A 24,260-nucleotide genomic window follows, 5' to 3' on the forward strand; every position below is an offset into this window, starting at 1 on the left:
AATACTGCCGCCTAGTGGCCGCTTTTAGATAGGATTCCAAATTAGTGCTTATGTAACCGAGTTGAATCAGCGCGGATTCCTCGTGAGTCCCGAGTGGTAGCGAGTGGATTGGTTAAACTCACTCCCCAGGTATAAAGGCATGTTAACCAGCTCCGCCAAGGGAGCTAGCTCTCTTGGTGTTGCGGTTAACATGCTGGACTCCCAAGCCGAGGGTCGGCAGTTCGAATCCACCCCTGGACAAGCCCTTAACATGGGTTGCTGCAAGTACCACCTACACAACGCCGTTACACTTACATCAAACGCAAATGCTACATAAAACAAATACAACAGGGGGAGGGGTTGGTGGGAGTATTAGGCTACTCCACACATGCGCTCTGTTTACAAACTTGTGTACAATAAAGATTTAAAGTGGGGGGAAATGCCTTTGCCCTGTCAAACAGCTGGAATACAGACATCTGAGAGGGAGGCGCACCCCACACTTTGAAAATCACTGCTCTAGAGTAAAACCTTTTTGTGTGGATTGCCTAGATCTTATTAAATAGTGGACATTTATTCATTCCCACATATTAGACACTATTTCTGATGGTATAAATAGCGTAAAAAGCAGAATTCAGACATATTCAAAGGGAAAAAAACAGAATTTGGGATTTGTTGCTTTTTTTCCCCGTTTTCGTACCGTGCCGTATTCGTACCGAACCGTGACCCCAAAACCGAGGTACGTACCGAACCGTGACTTTTGTGTACCGTGACACCCCTAGTTATTGGAGACAAGAGTTTGCTCAGTGCATCAATATATCAATGGATCCTGAATATAAAAGCCTGATCGCCTGGACGTTTTCATTGCTGACCCTAATAAACACCTCGGCTAAGTTTTACAGTATGTAGAGGCAGAGATACCATCAGTTCTGTAAGTCCTCTTATATGTTTTACAGTACAATACAGTGAACGCATCTGTTTAATGAGATCTGTAAGGAAGCGCATCATAACGAGTGTATTGCCAAAACGAGTATGGTCAATTAACTAAAAATGTATCAGCTTCACGGGCATCCAGGTAGTGTAGTGGTAGATTCCCAGTCTACCAACATGAGGGTCGCAGGTTCGAGCCCCCGTGTTACCTCTGGCTTGGTCGGGTGTCCATACAGGCATACCCACCATGCCCCACAGCGCTAACACTGCGCCACCGTGCAGTTATTATTTATCAGCTTCACAAATACAAATGCAGATTTGATGTTGTTCTTCTTATACTTTGTGTGTGTGTTTTTTTTTGCTGCTACACTAAGTAAACAATTTTAAGACATCACTTTGGGCTCTATTTGGGTAACTTTTAATGGCCATTTGTCATTATTTTGACATTGTATAGACTAAAGCAGTGATACTCAACTGGCTGCCCACGGGCTGCATGTGGCCCGCAATGGAATTGAGAAAAAAAGAAAAAAAAAGAAAGAAAAAAAATTACAGTGCACCTGAACGCAACATGCAAGATACCCGCTGAATAAGTGTCCAAATGTTCATGTCATTCTGGCCAATACTCTACTTCTGTTATAGCATTTCAGTCTGGAATATGGAATATCTTTCAATAATCTATGATTTAGCTGCTAAATTGTCAAATACCGCCGTCTGCTTGCTACCCAGGCACTTATGTATGTACTTACCCTAACTAACTTAACCTAACAAACTACCCGGTGTGCACAACATTGTCAGACTAAACTCCGGCTGACACCCCAAAAACCTACAATCTGCTGCAGAAAAATGTATATTGTTTGTTTATTAACTGGCCCCTCGCCTTCTATCATTTCACAAAAGTGGCCCCCGGGCAAAGCAAGTTGAGTATCCCTGGACTAAAGGCTTAATGTTGAAAAGTAGTCCCTCGACACATTAATCCAGAATGAAAATAATCTTTAGCTGCAGTGCTGCTCTAGTGAAAAGGACAGTTGTGATTTGTCTCACCTGGGTGGGATCTTGAGTCCGTTGTCCATCTGTTTGAGGTCGACAGCATGCCGTGACTCCTGTCTCACCTCTCCGTCCCATTGTTGAACTTGCAAGGTATGAGACACTGAGTCTGCTGACATGAGACCCGCCATGGACAGAGACACCTTCAAGGACAGCAATCAAATCAACAGAGATTTAAAATACAGCTAACTCTGTAATTAGGTAGGGACGAATGATATTTCAGTCATAGTGCCAAGCTTTTACCCGACAACTGAGAAATCAAAGTAAATATAATTTGAACTATTGCTTGAAGTATCACAGTTTACGGTCCGTATGCTGAGATGCAAACTGTGTTGTGTGTTGGTGAAATGAATGTTTGAAAATATATGTGTGCCACTGTCAATGTTCAAATGTTAAGGAGGATTTGGGGATTTTTTAACCTGTCCTGGACCCTATTTTCATAACTTTTTATGTCCGAGTAACTAATCTGAGCATTTTGTTTTTAATTGGTCCAGTATTGACCAAGATCATTACTTACACCATTAATCAGAAACTGTAAAAAAAAATATATATATATCGTCGGATTTAAACATTTCCAACAGACATCACTGATTGGGGTGTGGTCCGAAGTGCAGCATGCTATAAATATTCAACCCCTAGAGTGCAGTGCAGCAGCAATTTCCCTGCCCTATGTGACTTAGCATCGATTTGCTCTTCCAAGTCCTGTATCAATATACAGTAACTTCACAGAGGAACTAACAAGACAAGATATCTCACCCGCTCTCTCACAACATCAGGCATGGAGCAAAGGTCATCCGAGTTCACTTCCTGTCTGTCAGGGAAGAGGACAACCTTCACATCCTCCTCATACTGCTCATGCTCCACATCAAAACCACCTTCAATCCCTGGGAGACAGAGCAGAAGTATGAGAGGAGGAAAACATGACTGAAGTCTCATCAGAGGACACCTACATCTTTCTTTGTGTCAGTACTGTTCCATGAACTCACCTATAGCCAACCTAGTGGGCTTTTTCTTAGGTGGGTGTCCGGATCCGGCGTTATTGTCATCTTCCTTCTGAGTGAAATTACATTTGGCATCAGTGGGTGTTCAGAGTGTTACATCAAAACATTAAACTTAATTTATGAGATGAGTGGCGGCCGTTTCTCACTGGTGCGGTGCGGAATGCGTTGCGAAATGCGATGCGATATTTCGTGCGGATTTTCCGCATTGCAAACTATACACACAGGTGCGGGTGCGAATTATTCGCATTCCCACGTTCATTTTCCGTCGGCGGAAAAACAGTGAGCAGAGACCACAATGCAGTCAAGCAGTAGTAGTAGCAGTGATGACGACCTGCTCCTCATATTGCTGAGAAAACAAACGAGAAAGAGGAAAAGAAGGTTCTGGGTTCACCCAATTTTAGAGAGGCGCACAGAACATGGCGAGTTTCATCAGCTGGTCGAGGAGCGCCTGTATCACAGTCGCTTCAGGCAGTATTTCAGAATGGGAGTTGAGCAATTTGAGGCTCTGTTGGGGATGATAGCCCCTCACATAATGAGGAAACACACAAACTAGTAAACTACCGCAAACCTATCGACCCTGAACAACGACTGGCAGTGTGTTTGAGGTGAGCATTTTCATGTAATTTATTTTGTTTACCGTCTTTTGCTTTAAAAAAAAATCACGATATACGAGGGATCAGTGTTTGTAAACAAACGGCGAAACTGGGGGGGGACGTTCACGCTAGGAAGGCAGATAGCCTGTAACGTTACAGTAGGCTATGAACACAAATTGAATCATCACCATGCCAAACAGCAGCGCAGCTCCATACTACAATGTGACGTCAGTTGTAAATAAAGGATTTCATTGGTCAAACGTATCTTGCCGCATCCGAAAATCCGCGGAAGTCAAAGTCCGTGCGGAAAAATAAACCCCCGCACGAATGTTCCGCCTCGGTGTGCAAGGTTCAATTGCAACTCATTAAAACATTTTGTTGCAAATCTCCGTGCCGAATATTCGCGCGAAAATCCGCACCAGTGAGAAACGGCCTTAAGGCTTGGGCAGTACTTTCGGGAAATTAAGAACTAGGAAAGGTGCCCAAATGAAGCAGTCACTTGTGATCACCTGAGTTTTACGGGTCCGGGTGATGTGCAAATAAGCCCGCTGACCAGTCCGGGTATGGTGCCGGTCCACATACTGACCGCCAAAGCCCAGGAAACTGTTCATGCACACATACAGGCCTCCTTCACTCTCCTAGGATGGAGGGAGGGAGACACAGGCAGTGTGAAATGTTGCAGATCATCATCTCCATGTGTGACAATACACAGGAATGTTGTGGTTAGAGGCAATGTAACGTCAGGCACAACAACACTCTCTGACCATGACACAGTATCAACTATTACACAGCAAATTAGCTGTCTAATCAGTATGCTAACGTTAGCTATTATTTAGCAAAACATTGATTTTAATTCTAGCCAAGTCCACCGTGAGACTTGAACTGTCAGGGTTGAGGTGTTATGGGTTATGCTGGAAACTAGGCGGAGCAGTCATGCTCACAGTGTTGAGACGAAAGAAGCATTCGTGTTAGCTTGCTAGCTACTTTGACAGCAGCACACCCGGTTAACATAACACAGCTAACAAGCTAGGCTAAGCTAAGCTCCATTACAGTGCATTAGCTTAGCTTAACGTTAGCTCGCTAGATAGTAGTTGAGTGACTGGAGAATTCAAGGAAGCAAAATGATTTAAAAGCAGGACAGTAGACACACAGCGTTACATTAACACGAAAACAAGGAAGACATGAAGGAAACGAGAAATGAAAGAACACTTGTTTGTTAGCTGACGTTAAGTAAGTTCAGGGTGGTGATGGTGGCTCACCGGCGAGGAAAATGACAAGGCGCATTCGTCTTTGTGGACACGGTCCCCGGGCCTCGGAACCCGAATTGTGGACAAAACTGACATCAAAACCTCGCTAACCTCCGCCATGACACGCGAGCTAAGTTCTGCCTTTCAATGGGAACCCGCTGTTTTTAAGTTTGGACCCCAGCCCTTTGGTTCCTCGGCTCGGAAGTGTCCGTTGTTTGGGTTTGTCTGCCTGTCTGAATGATACCAGCGTCAAATGAGCAGGAATTTCTGAGCAGGAATTTCTTACTTCCGGTCAGGATTTTTCAGAATAAAAGCGATCATTCAAACTCGATAAAATACACAAATTGAAGTTATATCACACAAATTGAAAAAAAATACACATGGAAAAGGTTATATTCCATTTAGATCTATATATCCTTTGCAGTACTAACTACTTCTATATTATTATATTAAGCTTGCTCCAATCAGAGATAGTTAGATTTCTACTTCAATTTTTATGGTTAAAAAAAACGAACTTTATCATGCTTTTACTTTGAAGGCAAAATCACTAAACCCGAGTGAAATTCCTGCTGGCCGGAAGTTAAATTCCTGCTCGTTTGACGCTCGTGAATGAATCACTGATGCTCGCCTTGTGTTGTGCCGAGGCAAGGCCGAGAGCAGAGTCGGCGCTGCCGCACGCGCACGAGTTGCGGTTAACTACCGTAAACTACAGATGAAGGGCACCTGCCATAATTTCCCATGCAGTTAACAAATTGACTGCATTTTGTGTCTACATTTAGGCCCGTCGCCAATTGATTGTATTAGCAGTTAGTTCACCAAACAATATGTCATCGTTATTTTTACGTTATATCATTATTTTTCCTTTAAACCTAACTAGTTTTTTCAGTTTATAGAACATTTCTATAATTTACGGTAATGTCTGTTGAACTCAACCAGCGCCGCGGCTGCCCTCTCGCGGCTACATAGAAGTATTGTAAATCGAAGTTTTTAAATCCAGGCTCAAAACCATAGGCTCAAAACACACTTATTTGCACAGTCATATGACTTACAATAGCACTTTATTGAATGTTATATTTGCTATGATTATTGTTATATTTGCTATGATTATTGTTACTTGATATGTCACTTTACTGAGATAGATACTCACTATATTTGATGATGATTATACTGTGTATGTAATATTTCTCTGTGTATTGTCTTACCTGATTGTATTGTTCTGTTGTTATTGTGAAGTGTACTGAGACACCTCGGTGTGATTTTGCACTCTAAATAAACTTTGATTGATTGATTGATTGATTGATTCACGAACAACCAGCAAAACGGTAAAACAATTTTTTTTTTTAATTATTTCGTCGCAAATTCATTTAAAAACAGATCTACACATTTTACTCTAGCCTGATTTAAATAAGGGGGAATTGAACATGTTAAAGAGAATCGTATTAGATAAACGTTATTTAAGGATGACACAGCAGCGCCCAAAACGTTCTCGCCGAGAAGAGCCTGGTGACGCGAGGTTACCCAAAACGGGAGCCGGGGAGGAAACTTTCTGGAAGGTAAACTTCGCTTCAGTAGTCCCTCCTCCTCTTCCATCTCTCTCCTCTACACAGCTTTTGGGACCATGGCGCCGCACTCAAATCACTTCACTGCTGTATACGTGGCGTCGCACATCGTTATTCTAACATTTGCTTTGACCTCAGCTACTCTCACGTCGTCATCTTTGTCGGGACTGCTGCCGCCGTACGATCTGTTGTATTATTCCGGGGTACGCGCGTACTTTACTGAGGAGTGGGACAAGGCTGCGGAGCTGCTGGAGAAGTCCATCGCTACCAAGGAGTCGCTGGTTCGAGTCCGCACACAGTGCCGTGATGACTGTGAGGCAGCGGGGCGAGACAAGCTGGCGAAACTGAGTATGAGAGAGAGGGTTATTATGGTGTGTGTGTGTGTGTGTGTGTGTGTGTGTGTGTGTGTGTGTGTGTGTGTGTGTGTGTGTGTGTGTGTGTGTGCGTGTGTGCGTGTGCGTGTGTGGCGTGAGTGTTATGGTGTTGTGTGTGTGTGTGTGTGTGTGTGTGTGTGTGTGTGTGTGTGTTATGGTGTGGCGTGTGTGTGTGTGTGTGTGTTATGGTGTGGCGTGTGTGTGTGTGTGTGTGTGTGTGTGTGTGTGTGTGTGTGATTGATTAGTGCAATTTGGTGCTCTCCAGATATTGATGATCCATATAACCAATTTAGTAAAACAGACACATCACTCAATTTATTTTATTTATTTAACCTCAAACCTAAACTCAATGACCTGCATCATGATAGTAATGCATCTTCTCTGTGTTGTCAGACTCTGAGGAGCAGGGCAGTGTGTGGGACCTCTGGGTGTTGGACTGGGTGCAGCACAAAGCTGAATGTATGAGATTCTGCGTGGGACGGTCCGTCACACCTGCGGGACAGCTCCCAGTGTCTGTGGACATTGAGTATGAGTTCAGCACGCGCAACCCCTACAACTTCCTGCAGGTCATATACTACAAAGTAAGCTTCCTGCAGGTCATATACTACAAAGTAAGCTTCCTGCAGGTCATAATATACTACAAAGTAAGCTTCCTGCAGGTCATATACTACAAAGTAAGCTTCCTGCAGGTCATATACTACAAAGTAAGCTTCCTGCAGGTCATAATATACTACAAAGTAAACTTCCTGCAGGTCATATACTACAAAGTAAGCTTCCTGCAGGTCATATACTACAAAGTAAGCTTCCTGCAGGTCATAATATACTACAAAGTAAGCTTCCTGCAGGTCATATACTACAAAGTAAGCTTCCTGCAGGTCATATACTACAAAGTAAACTTCCTGCAGGTCATATACTACAAAGTAAGCTTCCTGCAGGTCATATACTACAAAGTAAGCTTCCTGCAGGTCATATACTACAAAGTAAGCTTCCTGCAGGTCATATACTACAAAGTAAACTTCCTGCAGGTCATATACTACAAAGTAAGCTTCCTGCAGGTCATATACTACAAAGTAAGCTTCCTGCAGGTCATATACTACAAAGTAAACTTCCTGCAGGTCATATACTACAAAGTAAGCTTCCTGCAGGTCATATACTACAAAGTAAGCTTCCTGCAGGTCATATACTACAAAGTAAGCTTCCTGCAGGTCATATACTACAAAGTAAACTTCCTGCAGGTCATATACTACAAAGTAAGCTTCCTGCAGGTCATATACTACAAAGTAAACTTCCTGCAGGTCATATACTACAAAGTAAGCTTCCTGCAGGTCATATACTACAAAGTAAGATGTTCAATGCTGTCATTGTAAAGCTGTCATGTTTGTTACTGCCTTGTTAAAAGCCTTGTGATCGTTTACTACTGTACCAGTGCTTTGATAGATAGATAGATAGATAGATAGATAGATAGATAGATAGATAGATAGATAGATAGATAGATAGATACATAGATACATAGATAGATACAGTAGCTAGATAGATAGATAGACAGACAGACAGACAGACAGACAGACAGACAGACAGACAGATAGACAGACGGACAGACAGGCAGACAGACAGACAGACAGGTAGACAGATAGATTGATAGATATATATACATAGATAGATAGATAGATAGATAGATAGATACATATATACATAGATAGATACAGTAGCTAGATAGATAGATAGACAGACAGGTAGACAGATAGGTTGATAGACAGACAGACAGACAGACAGACAGACAGACAGACAGACAGACAGATAGATAGATACATAGATACATAGATAGATACATAGATAGATACAGTAGCTAGATAGATAGATAGACAGACAGGTAGCCAGATAGGTTGATAGGTTGATAGATAGATAGATAGATAGATAGATAGATAGATAGATAGATAGATAGATAGATAGATAGATAGATAGATATATAGATATATAGATAGATAGATAAACTCTTATAAGAAGAGAGAAGGACTCTTCATCAGGAGCATCTCTCTTCGTTCCTCTCTGACACTCTTCCCTCCTCCTCCTCCTCCTCCTCCTCGTCAGCTGGCTAAGCTACAGAAGGCAGCGTCTGCAGCTCACACCTTCTTCGTGGCCAACCCCAGCCACCTGGAGATGAGGAACAACATCGAGAAGTACAGACGGATGGAGGGCGTGACGGAGGACGCCTTCCACGACAGGGAGATGGAGAAGGAGAACCACTGGGTGAGGTGAAGGAGGGGCGATCATTGTAAACAGCAGGGAGGAACGGGGTTGAAGGGAATGAGGGACCTTAAAACGGCATTAAGGCAACTTTGAACGTAGGCGGCTCAAAATGCCAACGAGGGGTAACTATTTTTTTTTTTCAATCATATTTTTATTCAATTTTAAATTTTACAAGACAAGACAACGACAAAGACAAAAAACAAAAACAAAAAGACAGGGCAGCTCAAACACCTCACAAGTTAGCAAAGACATAGATGTGGACAACAGTAAAGAAAAGGATGGACAAATGAATGAGAATACAATAAAATCAATTAAATTAAATTAAATTAAATTAGATGTACAAGGCAAAAGGCAATAATCAGGTGGCAATATCACTTCGGTTGAGGTATCCAATAGTCCGTGTCTCTGCTAGGTTAGGGTCAATATATTTCAAGTAGGGCTCCCACACTTTATAAAAGACATCGGTTGTTGAGTGCAGCATACATGTCATGAACTCCAGAGGCATAAGCTGCATAATTATCTGGTGCCAGTTCCTCTTTGTTGGAGGTTTGTCTTTAATCCAAAATAAAAGAATATTTTTTCTAGCAGCAAAAGTTAATAAATTAAATAGCCGTTTGTGATGTTTATAAACGAGTTTCTTATGGGGGTCTTCCCCAAGAATAAGGCTGAGGGGTAACTATTTGAAACATTTGAACTTGAATACACAGAAATCATGTAACGTGACATCGGTACACTGGAGCGAAAGGGTAAAACACTTCAGAGACGTGACTGGGGGAGAGTCATGGCCTGAGGGACCGAATTCCTCCTTCTCTCACCTCCACTTTCTGTGATCATTCAATCCAAAATGAACAGTGTTTACTGAGAGACCTCTGCCTGAACATCTTCATTTGTTAAGTCAAGTCAAGTTTATTTGTATAGCACATTTCATACACAGAGGCAATTCAAAGTGCTTCACATAAAATGGTTGACAGGAAAATAAAAGAATAAAAGAAGAGAATAAAATGGACATTTGAAAGCATCACAACAAAACTTTAAAAAAAGAGTATAAAAAGTGCATTAAGCAACAGGCGCAGCAGTTGCAAAAAGAGCTAAAAACTTATAGAGGACTCATTGGGTTTGCATAATAGAATAAATCAATTTATCTATATTGAGTCCCCCGACATCATGACTATAAACATGACTACACACACATAAAACTCAGGTCTGGGTACGGTGTCCTCTTTTCCTCTATACTGCAGTTTGGACGCCAAGCATACCCCCGCTTGTACCTTGCGTCATCTGTTGCCCGTCGACAAACGGGCCGTTTTTTTTCTCTAAACCTTGCTTAAAACGAGTACGGCTCAAGTAAGCTCCCCTTACGCGTGCGTCCCTCCTGACGCATCACCTCACCCTCTTGTGAGTATATCCGTAAGCATCCCCCAGACCTGCAGCGCAGGTTAAGTGTGCAGCACAGGCATAGCACACTTGTTCTAACATGGTTAGGCTGCTCTGAGGTAGGCTTAAATGATTACCCTTTTGATTATTTGAATGAACAGAAACTACTCCTAATTCTCTTCTATTTTTTTCTATAAAGCTTGAAGATCCACCTTTTTATTGAAGGAAAGCAGCAACTCCATCTTCAGAATCAGAAATCAGAATCAGAAAGACTTTAATGATCCCCGGGGGGAAATTGGGACAAGTTACAGTTGCTCGCACTCAGGCATGAAATATCCACATAGCACAACATAGCATAACACAGTATCACACAGTATCTCCCTAAACGTAAAAAAAAAACAGTCAATACAATAAAATAGAATAAAATAAAATAGGGTCAATGGGATAGTGAAAGTAAGTAGAATTGTAGAATAGCATTCAATAAGTAGTTACAGTTACAATCTATGTACAGTACGTAAATTAATTGAATTTCCTTTCCTCTATCCTCTATTCCCCCCCCCCCCCTCACCATTGAACCAACCCAGGCTCTGTATGACTCTGCCCTGCTGTCTGAGGCGGCGTCAGACTGGGTGCAGGCAGCAGAGCGCTGGAGAGAGTGTGTGACTGAAACGCTGCGGCACACAGAGGAGTGCAGGGTCCAGTGTGAGGTGGCCTCCCAGCGCCTGCCGGAGGACCGCGGAGTGGACGGAGGGGACGGCGTGTTCGAGAAGGCTGCAGGTAAAAACAACAAAACCTTTTATACTATTGACTAGGGCTGGGTATTGGTTCAAATTTCAAGAATCGATTCGATTCCGATTCACAAGGTTCCGAATCGATTACTCCCGATTCGATTCCGATTCGATTAATTTCAATATCGATTTGGTTAGTGATACTAAAACGTGTTTTTTGAGCTGTAACCTGAATTACATGATTGTCCAGTTGTGTAACACAGGGGTTCCCCTGGTAGGACCAGTAGATACATGGGGCAGGGGGGGGGGGTTTGCAGACCGGTTGTCAATTTTAATGGTTTTAGTTACACATGTATTTACTCACCAGGTGGTGACAAGGGGTAAATAACAGCCTTTTCATCTGTCAATAAAGACACTTTCACAATTATGCACAGGGATTTGATTTCAGCCTATATCATTTCTAAAAGTAGATATTAATGATCAAACATTTCCATTTATGTAGCCTACAGTATTTATGTTTTTGTTTCAACTACAAACATGAATAAACGTCAACTTGAAAACGATGTTTCAACTACCACACACAGCCTATAATATTATAGTCTATGTTTATAAAAAATAAAAATAAAAATCGATCTCTGGACATATGAATCGATATCAAAGGATTAAAATAAAAATCGATTAAAAATCGGAGAATCGATTTTTTTTAACCCAGCCCTACTACTACTAGCTCCAAGATTGAAAGTCCATGGCTCTCTAAATCCAGTAAGGGGGGAAGAAAGTAAGAGCTTGACATTTCAAAAGCCTTTATTGACTTGGCTTAGAGCCAACACATTTTGACCAAAAGGTCTTCATCAGGGCAAGGACTACCCTGGGTAAACCCAGCCCCCAGTGACCTGCTCTCAGACAGACCCTGCTCACTTTACCCAGGCTAGGCAAAGACTGGCTCCAGGATGAGCAAGTCACCATTGAAAAGGACTACAGTCAATGAAAGACTAGCCATCAAGGCACACGCAAAAGGTCTGTGTAAAGACTGTAGAGGACCAAACCAAGAAAAATATCTCCCAAAAAATACAATACAATAAGGTGACAATATGTATCGTGGGGCAGCAAAAATTAATTGCGAATTTGCAATATCAGCTACATTTTATTCTTACAATTTCACAAGCTCTCCATCGAAATTATATTATTTGTACTTTGTAAATTACCTTTTTAAGTTGGTGTTTAAATTCTAGCAGGCCAGTGCCACTGGTAGAAACATGTGTGGTTTATTACTCAGTCAGACTTTGTTGTCGTCATTCAACTTTAATTTATTGTGGTTGTATTGAATCATAACGTTTATCGAATCTTATTGTGAGATAAACATATTGTCCCATCCCTAAAAAAAATACAATACTTCAAAAGAGAGAGAGAATTGTAGTTATTCCTCAGTTTTGTATCTGTTGTTTTCACCATGTTTCTGTCTGTCCACCCAGCTCTCTCCCTCTCCCTGCTCTCCTGTCAGCAGTCCTGTGTGACCCAGGTCGCCACGCGGCCCGGGAGGATTTCTGCACAGGAGGACTTCTTACCCACGCAGCTGGAGCATCTGCATATAGCGCAGTTCAAAGGTCAGAGTTCAGAGGTCAAACTCAGGGGTCATGTCCCAATACAGTGACACAGTGTATGTTGCTGTCTTCTAAGGGCCTGTGTCCACCTAGTGTCTTTTTCCGACTGTTAAACGCTGGGAGTGCGCTGGGGAGCGCTGATCCCAGCGCACAATATACAAGGAAGCAGTCCGAAAGTAACGTTATTTCAGCTTGATAGCTGACAGCTAGCAAGCTAACAACACAGGTAGGCTACGTTATTAAAAGCAGTAAGCACAAGACTCACCAGAAATATTAAGTGTCTAGCCAATCTGCTCCCACAATTGAGCCTTTCTGTCTCTGTTGTGATAGTTTCTCCATATGATTAGTTGCCAGAATAGGAGCACCCGACACCAGCGTCTTTCTGAAAAGTTTAAATATTTTCAGCTGGAAGCGCTGTGAGTCGGGCGCACAAAAACGGCGGAGCGCTGTGAAAATAGATGCTGGGTGCAGCGCACTTTCTCTAGACGCCATGTGCGCCCGCATACGCTCTCCCCCTATTGGAAACAACTGAAAAAAGACGCTGGACCTGAGGAAAAGATGCTAGATGGACACAGGCCCTAAATGTGCAAATCTTCCTCGGTAGTTTCTTTGCCTATGATTTGTAGCACATGTATTTTTTAACCACAAAATTATTGTTTTCCTTATTTTGCATACCTGTTGTCCCCACAGCTGGTGATCTTGGCGGAGCGGTGCAGACGCTTCGCTCTCTTCTGCTGTTTTACCCCTCAGACAGAGACTCCCTAAGCAACCTGCAGCTCTACTATGAGACACTAGGGGGAGACACAGAGTCGCAGGGCACACAGCCTGCTCAGGTACCATGATATTAACATCACTACAACTGTGGTGTTACTACTGATCTAATCCTCTTTTAATTAGTAATTTCTTCCATCCTATGTACATTTGTGACCAATTAAAACATAAAAAAGATATACATTTATAAGTAAAGCCATCTTAGTTGAGCTTATAGGACTTGAAGTTACAATCCCTTGTGATAACTGGCAGTTGATTAAAATCTATCCATCTTGAATGGTCAGGATTCACTGTCAATTTAGGCATGCACATATAATTCAATAAATACTGGCACACTCACAGCTATACATGCACAAGAAAGAAAAAACGTAACTGAGACATTTACATTTTTAAGTTGGAAACGTTTTGTTTTGCACGTCTGTTTATTTATCATGCAGGAGATTGTCAGATACGTGAGTCGCTCTTTGCAGGAGAAGAAGCTACTCTATTTCGGTATGGAGAACCTAGACTTCAATTTCATCGATCCGGTAAGTATCAGCGCCAAAAGCATGCTGATGATGCCCTCATGGAACAACAGTAGTAAAAGCCCTCAGAGATAAGTCTCATAGTTGTTTTCCACGCAGGATCTTTGGACTCCGGAAGATGTTGTGCCCGAGTCGCTGAGGGAGACCTGGAGGTGAGACAGACAGGAGGAGAGTTATTTCAACAAGAGTGTTAGGAGAAGACGTTAATGGAAAATAAATTGAATTTCTTTTACGTTTTGTATTCAGAGCTGACAAAGAGAAACTGAACGAGAAAATGAAGGAGGTGGAGAAGGTGGAGGAGATGGATGACAGTGGGTTTTATGCAGGTAAGTTTCTCGTTTCAGTCAATCTCCTAAGTTTCTAGTCCTGGTCGCTGCACTAGCGCCTCCTCTGGTCGGTCGAGGTGCCTGTTCGGGGCGGCTGGGAACTTGTGGGAATAATAGCGTGATCCTCCCACACGTGCTATGTCCTGCCAGTGAAGCTCCCCGCTGTCAGGTGAAAAGAAACGGCTGGCAACTGCACATGTGTCGGGGGAAGCATGGTGCTAGTCTACGGCTCTCACCAGATCGGCAGAGGGTGGAGTAGCGACCGGGGCAGCAGGGGGAAATTGGCCAAGTACAATTGGGGAGCAAATGGGGGGGGGGGGGATCACAAAAAAGATAATAATAAAAAGAAATCTCCTAGTTTCCAGCATCTGTCAATATGTAAGGGATAATGTATATTGAGGCGGTGATTACGGGGGAAATAATGACCGACAGGTGGATTGAGCCCGACGCGTAGCGGAGGGCTTAATCGTTCACCTGAAGGTCATTATTTCCCAGTAATCACCGCCTCAATATACATTATCCCGCTTAGAACACGGCCTACAACTAAATCATTCAATAATCTGACAAAAATAATTATTCAAATATATTTTTTAATAGCGTTTTCAACGACAAAGCGGTTTCATTCGTAATTGGCACACAAGACACCACAGCTGCAACTGGTTGGCCTAATTAATTAGTAGTGGCTTGCTGACAAAAGGCTCTTATCAACTGATTAATCCAGGTGTGGCAGAGCAGCGGTCGGTTGTCGAGAAATAATGACCGGTGAATATTGTTGATTGACCAATCACAATCGAGTATTCAAGAGAGCCGTGTTCTAATTAAGCAATATATCACGAGAGCAAGTGTGTTGTGGTGAATATATCCCCCTGATCAGTTGTTATCCCACGAGGCCGCAGGCCGAGTGGGATAACAACTGAGCAGGGGGATATATTCCACAACACACGCTGCTCGAGTGCTATATTGCTTTTATAAAAGGGTTCCAAGTATAATAATATAATAATAATAACACTATAAGTCCGACTGGCATGGTATTCTGAGAGTCAGTTGAAACACTACTGTAAGGCGGGACCTCTAGCAAGAAGATAGACGTGCGGGTGATTTGATTGGATCGTTCTGGAGACTGAAGTTGACATTGGCCAATCCTGGCGCTTGGCTGAGAGCTTTCTGGAAACCCAGGCAGCTCGAGCGCAGCGTTGCATTCTCAGGGCTTGCCCGACACCAACTAACGTTACGGGGTTAAATGCGGGGTTAAATGCGGAGTTAACAGCCTTTCTTTTGCAAAGAAGACATTAGCCCGCATCTATTCTTGTACAAAACATCATTTTCTGCGAAGTATTAGTAAAGTTATAAGCGAAGATCGATTCACAAGGATCTGACAGCTGTCTCCGCCATTTTTTTTTCCTACGTTGTCATTTGAGGTAAGCCTTATTATTACTCTCTTAGTAAGAGAGTTGCCATGGCAACCAATAACCCATGGCCATGGGTTATTGAACTCGGTTACTGGAATTATACAATGGCTGTGAACCAATCAGATTGCTTGATTTGAGAGAGCCATTTTATAACAGTTTATAACGCCCCTGTTTTTCTCTCATCCTTGTATGTCCTTTCTGCAGGAGGTCCAGTCCCTCAGGTTGGTGTGACCATCACCATGGACGACGAGGCTTTAAATGGCACCAATCGTGTCGTGCTGGATGGAGTAATGACTCAGAGGGAGTGTGACACAATACTGCAGTTAGCAACAGTAAGCTCAGGTTTTTAACACAATCAGGCAGGAGAACACACTATCGACGTATGGTCTTCATTAACATTCGCCCGTCCATTTTCCCTTGTCCGTGATAGGCTGCGGCATCAGCTGGAGACGGTTACCGGGGACGACGGTCTCCACACACACCTCATGAAAAGTTTGAGGGTCTGACTGTGCTCAGGGCTGCAAAGGTGAGTGAATGGGGATGTATAGAGACACTGCATGAAATAGGCCACGCCCATCACTGGGGAAAAGCTCCGTTCATTTCCACACACCAGCGTCATTTTCCTTGAATTAAACAGCTAAAAGCTGTTGTGTGGTGGGGCTGCGCAGACAACAAATGTAAAAAATCATCAGTTAAAGTTTTTTTGTACTCCTGAGCAAAACAAGGAAGCCATTGAGAATTGGCGAGAAGAAAAATGTGGATCTATAGCTGTCAAGGAAGTAAGTTGGAGTGTTCATCTTCCGTATATACGATCTTTTTGTGCAACACGCAACCATGTGACATAGGAGAACGCCAGGATTGGAGGGGGGCTTTCTGTTTTCCCCCGTCTTGGGCGTGGTTTCTGAATGATGACGCGTTAAGCAGTGTCTCTATACAGTACAAGGTTTTTGAGTCAAGCTACAACTGCCTGATAAGTGTTCCAACTGACAATAACAAGAACGTTTTATTTCAAGACTGACAAAATGAAATGTGAAACATAATGCCTCCCTGGGCCAACCTAACCACCCCCCCCCCAACGCACTCACACACACGGCTCCTTTGTACATGCACATTATATTATTATTGTGGCGTATATAGGTGTATATTTTCGTTCTGCGTATATATATATTTTTATGTATATATATTTTTTACTGTTCTGCATATCTTTAGGTTCTGTATATTTTTACTGATGTGTATATTTTACTGTCTATTTGTATTTGTATTTTGTCCTATGCTGTGATAAGAAAGCAATTACCCCTTGGTACCTACCTACATACCTATAGGGATGGATGCGTATCGTTTGATATTTTTCGATACTGGTGCTAAAACGATACTTCTAAAACGGTACCGATGCCTGAACGGTGCCTGAAACAGTACTTTAAAAATAAATAAAGCAGATAAAAAAAAAAAAATAATAAAAGAGGCTGTAAAGAGGATTTCAAACAATAATTTTATGTGTTATGCCCTAGAACAGGGGTGCCCAACCTTTTTTGACCGAAGATCTACTTTTCAAGTAGCCAGCCTCCCGAGATCTACCAGTCCAGTTTCAACATCTCAAACGCACACACATCGTTTCCAGCCTGCAGTAACTAACCTCACAACACTTTCTCGTTGTCCCACAACCACTTGACATTAGGGCTGTGAATCTTCACTGGCCTCACGATTCGATTCGATTACGATTCAGAGGGCTGTGATTCAATTCGATTACGATTATCGATGTATCTCGATGCATCTTAAAGTGATGCATCACTTTTTTCCCCAATACATGATTTATTTTTTCTCACTTTCTTTTTTCTCACTGTGTGGCTACTTTTAAAATAAAAGTGCATTTGGAATTGCATTGTATTATGATCGATAATTAAAATAAACAACTGCATGTACTTCCATTATATTTTATTTGATTATATATATATATATATATATATATATTATAATCGATTTTTGACGCGATCGACCTGGGGTGAGTCCGCGGCCGACCAGTAGACCGCGATCGACTGGTTGGGCACCACTGCCCTAGAATGTTAGTGAAGGTGCGTGCAGCGCCAGTTTCGGAGCACCGGAGGGCGGATATTTCACACAGCAGCTCGGGCATGGCACCTAAATGAGGCACCTAAATCTGTGTTGAAATTCGGTTAGCGGGAGTACCGGTTGTAAAAGTACCGGTACCGTATTGGTACCGGGTTTCGGTATCCAACCCTACTTACCTACCTAAAAAATATATATATATTTGCACCTCCAAAGATTGTGTTGTGGAGGTGTGTCGGATGACGGATAACAGTTATTACCGTAGTCGAAAGAATCCTGCACACTGTTGCAACTTAGTACCATTTAAGTCTTTACTCATGTTTCAGTCTTACTAGATCTTCTTCAGAGTAAAGAGATTTGACTCTGTTTCTTACTAGACCTTGAGAATAAACCCTTTTTACGTAAGACCGAAACATCAGGAAATTATTACTGACCATTGATGAACATTTAATATGTGATTTTGCATGCATCAGCCATCCAATATATATTGATAGTGAAATAAAACCTTATGATTATCACAATATTTTATTTTATTTTATTTTATTTCCCCCCACGATTTTTTATCCCATTTTTATCCCCCATTAGTGCTAATTTAATTTATTTATCCTGGTTGCTGCTCCACCCTCTGCCGATCTGGGGAGAGCTGAAAACTGGCTCCATGCTTCCTCCGAGACATGGGCAGTCAGCCAGCCGCTTCTTTTCACCTGACAGGGGAAGCTTCACCGGTAAGACATAGCACGTGGGAGGATCACGCTATTCCAACCAGTTCCCCTCCCGCCGAACAGGCGCCCTTAACGACCAGAGGAGGCACCACATCAGATTATCGCAATATTTATTTCAACCATATTGCCCAGCCCAAAGTAGAGTTGAAGAAATTTGAAGAATCTGTACGCACACACCACTGTACTCGAACCAAGCATCTCGGGCCTCTTTGCGCGCTGTTTCCCCCCCCCTCATGTTGAACACATTTCCTGAGTTTAGCGTTGGTTCCTCACCCTCCACCTGCCCTCCCCTGTGTCTCCCAGTTGGCCCAGGACGGCATGCTGAACCAGTCTGACGCCAGGCTGCTCCATCAGCTGGGCGAGAGGGTGCTGCTCCTCCTGCACTCCTACTTCAGGAGCCCCTCGGGACTCTTCTTCTCCTTCACACACCTGGTCTGCCGCAGTGCTATCACAGGTAGTTCAGAGGTTCTCAACTGTTTATCAGCCAAGGACCCCACAAGATAGAAAATATACCGGGGACCCCCTCATTCTGATTTGTGATTTTGGGCTAAGCTTAAAGTCCCTGGAAACCAAAATCCACAAAAACGTTCTAACTATGTTATTTAGGGTCTTATGTTAGTAACTGTCTGCCTCAGAAATTATTATACATTACTTTCAACCCAAAGCCTTAAAATCGACACTTTTCTACAAGATTCTACAAAGTACTTCCTCATTGAAGAGAGCAGTGCGTGAGGTGCTAAAATGCAGGAGCTTATGACGTCATAAGCTCTATATAACCTTTGTACACGCGCGCAACTCGCCCTACTCTGTGTGTGTGTGTGTGTGTGTGTGTGTGTGTGTGTGAGTAACTTCGCGTCACCAGGCTGTGTCGAGCGCTATGCTGTTCTCTCTCTCTCTCTCTCTCTCTCACTAGTCCCGAGAGAGAGAGAGAGAGAGAGAGAGAGAGAGAGAGAGAGAGAGAGAGAGAGAGAGAGAGAGAGAGAGAGAGAGAGAGAGAGAGAGAGAGAGAGAGAGAGAGAGAGAGAGAGAGAGAGAGAGAGAGAGAGAGAGAGAGAGAGAGAGAGAGAGAGAGAGAGAGAGCGAGCACACAGAGTGGGTAGTCTGGGCACCTTCCACCCCGCTTTTTGTCATGGGGGCGTAAACCCCGGACCCAGAATTAACACCGGATGGCAATGCGCCTAACAACGTCTTTGTTGCCGTTAGCTTGACGCGGTGATGTTACCTAAACTAGAGTCTGATCAAAACAAAGCTAGCGTTACATAAAACAAAACGTTTATGCAATATGGCATCTCCGCCACCACCGCCTGACACACCGGTCAAAACGGTGAAAGAGGATTCTGATACTTGGGTCAAATTGTCAAGTTAACGTGTAAGTTGACGAGCTAGAAACGCTGCCATCCGGTCTAGGGCGGGCTCTAGGCGGGAACCAGTAGGGTGACAAAATCAATTGTGGGCGGGAGCCAGGCTCTTTCTCGCCGAGAAGAGCCTGGTGACGCGAGGTTACAGAGTGGGAGACAGACACGCTGTGGGGGCAAAGAACGGACAGAGATCTCCTCTCAGAGCCGCGGAGCAACGCGCGAACACACACACACACACACACACACACACACACACACACACACACGGTGTGTGCACTCATCTCTCTTTCTTTCTTTCTCCGTTTCCCTCCCCCCCTCTCTCTCGCGCTCTCCTACAGAAATTTCCCTGCTGTAGACTGGACACGCCCACACAGTCCGCGGGAGAAAGTACACTCTAAAAAATAATGAAATCTCATGAGTTTTGCCATGGCTGTCAAACCTAAATTTATATACTTTGCGACGTTCATCATCGTTCAAATTCGGCTGGTGGCTTATGAACATAGGATCCTGTGATGTGATGAACTCAAAATGCTAAATAATAAAGAAATATTTCTGGTTTCCAGGGACTTTAATTGTTTCCACGGTAACGTGCTTGACTTTTAAATTGATAGGTTTGTTAGATTAGAATGTAACCCATGAACCATTATAGATTTAAAGCATACAATATTTTCGATGAACTATGAAGCTTTTGCTAAAAAAAAAAACTTTTTTATTTTTATTTTCCTGAAAACCTTTCGCGGACCCCCTGGCAAACTGCCACGGACCCCTGGGGGTCCCCGGACCCCCATTTGAGAACCACTGGGCATAAGTATCCAAATCTCACCATAGGGAGATTGCTTTTTTATAGAGTAGTAGAAATGGAGTAGGTCTGACCATGTGGAAGTAGAATAAATGGCGTGATTTATCAGTGCTATGGGTTTGATTTTGTGATCATAAAACGGAGACAGAAAATATAATCGGGGGTAATAAAAATGGGTGAGAAACCACAATCCCACTGTTTGTGTTTCTGTGGAACCCAGGGGACCAGGAGGGCAGGCTGGACCTGTCTCACCCGGTCCATGTGGACAACTGTCTCCTAGAGCCGGAGACCAGGCAGTGCTGGAGGGAACCACCAGCCTTCACACACAGAGACCTCAGGTACTATCCGGTATTTAAAAGAAAAAATGTATGAGGCCCATGATGGGGTGAAACAATTGTGAGACATTGGAGGTAGCCGGCACTACTTTCCAAACATGGCCGCCGACCTCTTTTCCTTCCAAAAAGACAGATTATGTGCATTTTGGATTAACATTTCATCATGTGGTGAGTACCCGAAGCACAACATGTATTTTGGCGCCGTGAGATGTGTGTTTTGGCAGATTTTTAACAGCTGTACCATTAGCCTCCATTCTATGGTGATAATTACTAACTTCACGACTGTAGCTCACTGTAAACTGAGCAGACAGTGCCGGTAAGGCATGGTGTATCTTGGTTATGTTGGGGGGATGTGGCAAATGAGCTAAACTTCCAAAAAAGTGGTGTATCCCTTTAAGACAAAATCCAAGATTAAATGACTGCAAATATATTCATTTGAGGTGCTTTAGCTATTTAGGGTGTATTGATAATCTGATTTCACCCTTCATAATTGCTTCCATGGCTTGCCTGAATGATTGACCTCAAACCTAACTTCTGTCACAGTGCTGTTCTCTACCTGAACGACAACTTTGATGGTGGAGAATTGTTCTTCACTGACATGGATGCCCAGACTGTAACAGTAAGTCACTTTGCTTTCTGACTGTTTTGAACAAATAGAGGAGAATATTTGCTGAACCTGGTGAACCTCTTCATCCATGTTGACCCCCTCCTCCTGTGTGTCCAGGCACGGGTCAAACCCACGTGTGGTCGTCTGGCCGGCTTCTCCTCGGGTCCGGTGAACCCGCACGGAGTCACTGCAGTGACTTCCGGCCGGAGGTGCGCGCTGGCCCTCTGGTTTACCAAGGAGCACCTCCACAGGGACATGGTGAGGGGAGATGATTATTATAGGGGGGTGATCTTCAGACCTCTGGGATGGGGCCGTGGTGGACCTGTCGTCTGCAGATGTTGGCTGTTGGCATGGTGACACATGGTGTTTGGTAACAAGACCGGCTGGAAATAATGACACAGAGTGCCATGCAAATCTGATGGTTGTTGTCATGTATTGGCATTCACAGCGCCCAGCTTATGATGTCAGAACTTTTTAAGCAGAAAAATGATATTGTTCATTATATATCAGTTTGGTAATGAAGTTAATCATTCAACTGTCGAATATAAAAGTGTTTAAACTTATTTTCATCATGTCAACCAAGGATGTTTATTAAGAACCAAGGATGTTTATTAAGCGCTAGAATTTAATTTTATGCTGTGAGTGATTTTGTAGGTGTCACATTTGGGATCAAATGCTTTATATTATAGCGTCCGCGCTTAGAAAAATAACAGGAATGCAAAAGGACCTCCTCTAAAGAGTGGCTGTTTTGAATGGATATTGAAACATGTAGCTAACCAATGCAACGGTCAGCTAGCTCTTAACAGTCTGCAGACTCTCGAACTCTCTAAGAGAAGAGAGCACCTAAAAACACAGAATCACTTTATACTGGCATGGCCTCATCTAGCCAAACCCGCCAACTATAGGTTGAGGCCACGTCTCGTCATAGACGCTGGTTTAGCTGGCTCAGCCTGGCTGGGGGCGTGGTCAGGGTGGGGTAAAAAACCCCGTTCTATCCATTCAGCAAAGTTAGAATTTAGCCCAGGCAGACACGATCGGGGATTTAACCACCGCAGTAAACGCACATCTGAGCAGACGTCTTTTGTTCTGCTCTAGAACCCCCAAACCTGTAGTTTAGAGCCGCAGCACCGTCTTTTGGTGAGTCAGCCCATGAGATATATGGGCGGTTTTACCCCACTCGCGCGCCGGCCGTTTAACATTTTGTGGGCGTTCCCAGACATGCGGACTGTCTCTATAAGAGCCCCCTCACGAGGCTTCACTGTGACACTAACAATAATCTAAAGAAACACTAAAGTGGCCTTATCACAGCGGTAACAAACTCAACAAATATTTTCATCTATCGTTTTCATCGATCATCCTCCCTGTTCTTTCTGCTTGTCTGCTTCAGGAGCGTGAGGAGGCGGAGGCGCTGTGGGCAGCAGACGGACAGAGTGTGGTGAAAAAGCCGGAGCAGCAGGTGGAGGCCAGCGCCTCCCCTGCACGCAGCGGGCGAAGCAGCCAAACGCAGGACAGAGGGAGCAGAGGGAGAGGCAGCGTGACGGGACGCAAGGAGGAGCTCTGAGAGCCACAACCAACCAACCTGACAGACTGACTGACCCGCCCGTGATGGGCCGGACTTTTCATCCGCCTCCATCCATTCTAAGGGAACGGATGACCACGCCCCCTTGACCACGCCCCTCCCATATCATGACCACGCCCCTCCCATGTCATGACCATGCCCCTCCCATATCATGACGACCGCGATCTCATTTTTTTTACAGAGTGATTTTCAATTCTTACCTACACATTCATTCTGTTTTTTGTTTTTTTGTTTTTTTTCACGTTTTTTTTATCACTCCAATTTTCTCCCCAATTGTACTTGGCTAATTCCTCCTGCTGTCCTGGGGCCGGTTGCACCAACTGGTCTTAACTATGCCTGGTCATAACTCCTACGTCGGTCTTAGTTAAGACCATGGACTTACGCCTGTTGCACCAACACGGCTTATGTCTGGTCTTAACTATGCTGGTCGTAGCAATGCGCGTCCATGTGAATTGCCAGGGAATGCACCCTGATTGGATGATGTTGCAAAAAATGTACCTCGCGACCTGCTTGGAGCACTGTGCCACTACGCTCTCTCAGCCACTACTGTAAAACACCCTCCCTCCTCCCACCCTCCCTCGCTCCGGGGGAAAAATGGCGGCTATTGAGCAGACAGAGTCAGTCTGAATGAAATTGAATGTAACGTTCCCAATTCTATGTATTAACTTCTAAAAAACTAACGGCAACATTTTGGAAGGCGGGTTAGGTTAACTAGTTAGTTATAATCTAACGTCGTGCTTTCAAAGACGGCGAACTGGCGGTGTTACGACGATGACGGTCAAAAAGGTCTCCGCGGAGATCTCTGTTACAGGCAGGCTCTACGCCTCCTCCTGACGAGGCGTAGGAGTTACGCCTGGTCTTAGTGAAAATAAGGCTTAAGTCGTCTTGGTGCAACCGGCGTAGCTGTTAGATCGTAAAGTTACGACCAACTTAGCTTAAGACCAGTGTAAGACCAGTTGGTGCAACCGGCCCCTGGTCGTTGCTCCGCCCCCTCTCCTGATCTGGGAAGAGTTGTAGACTACTAGCACATATGCTTCCTCCAATACATGTGCAGTCGCCAGCCACTTCTTTTTCCACCTGACAATGAGGAGC

At 43.7% G+C, this 24,260-nt stretch overlaps 2 protein-coding genes across 4 annotated transcripts in view; one reads left to right on the top strand and one right to left on the bottom strand.

Moving 5' to 3' along the window:
• Positions 1-5,023, bottom strand: part of usp5 (ubiquitin specific peptidase 5 (isopeptidase T)) — a 32,210-nt gene extending 27,187 nt beyond the window's left edge. For 2 of the 3 annotated variants that reach the window (XM_083661296.1, XM_083661294.1), the window contains exons 1-5: positions 4,804-5,023; positions 4,054-4,182; positions 2,937-3,003; positions 2,707-2,834; positions 1,948-2,093 (exon numbers count right to left, since the gene is read on the bottom strand). In XM_083661296.1, coding sequence (XP_083517422.1) covers positions 1,948-2,093; positions 2,707-2,834; positions 2,937-3,003; positions 4,054-4,182; positions 4,804-4,911 — 578 coding nt within the window. In that variant the 5' untranslated portion in view covers positions 4,912-5,023. The remainder of the gene's footprint in view (positions 1-1,947; positions 2,094-2,706; positions 2,835-2,936; positions 3,004-4,053; positions 4,183-4,803) is intronic. The other variant, XM_083661295.1, reaches the window with a different exon arrangement.
• Positions 5,024-6,409: 1,386 nt separating this feature from the next.
• p3h3 (prolyl 3-hydroxylase 3) lies at positions 6,410-23,296 on the top strand (the record flags this gene model as incomplete). Its single annotated transcript, XM_083661436.1, has 16 exons — positions 6,410-6,698; positions 7,118-7,305; positions 8,813-8,971; positions 10,930-11,122; positions 12,546-12,677; positions 13,365-13,507; positions 13,883-13,972; positions 14,069-14,121; positions 14,216-14,295; positions 15,909-16,036; positions 16,135-16,230; positions 18,794-18,944; positions 20,868-20,985; positions 21,526-21,601; positions 21,707-21,847; positions 22,977-23,296. 16 exons carry the CDS (start codon positions 6,410-6,412, stop codon positions 23,148-23,150), a joined length of 2,211 nt encoding a protein of 736 aa, XP_083517562.1. The 3' UTR covers positions 23,151-23,296.
• Positions 23,297-24,260: the final 964 nt, after the last annotated feature.

This window comes from Poromitra crassiceps (genome assembly GCF_964638095.1).
Source record: "Poromitra crassiceps genome assembly, chromosome: 26".
In the NCBI taxonomy this organism is placed as follows: Eukaryota; Metazoa; Chordata; class Actinopteri; order Beryciformes; family Melamphaidae; genus Poromitra; species Poromitra crassiceps.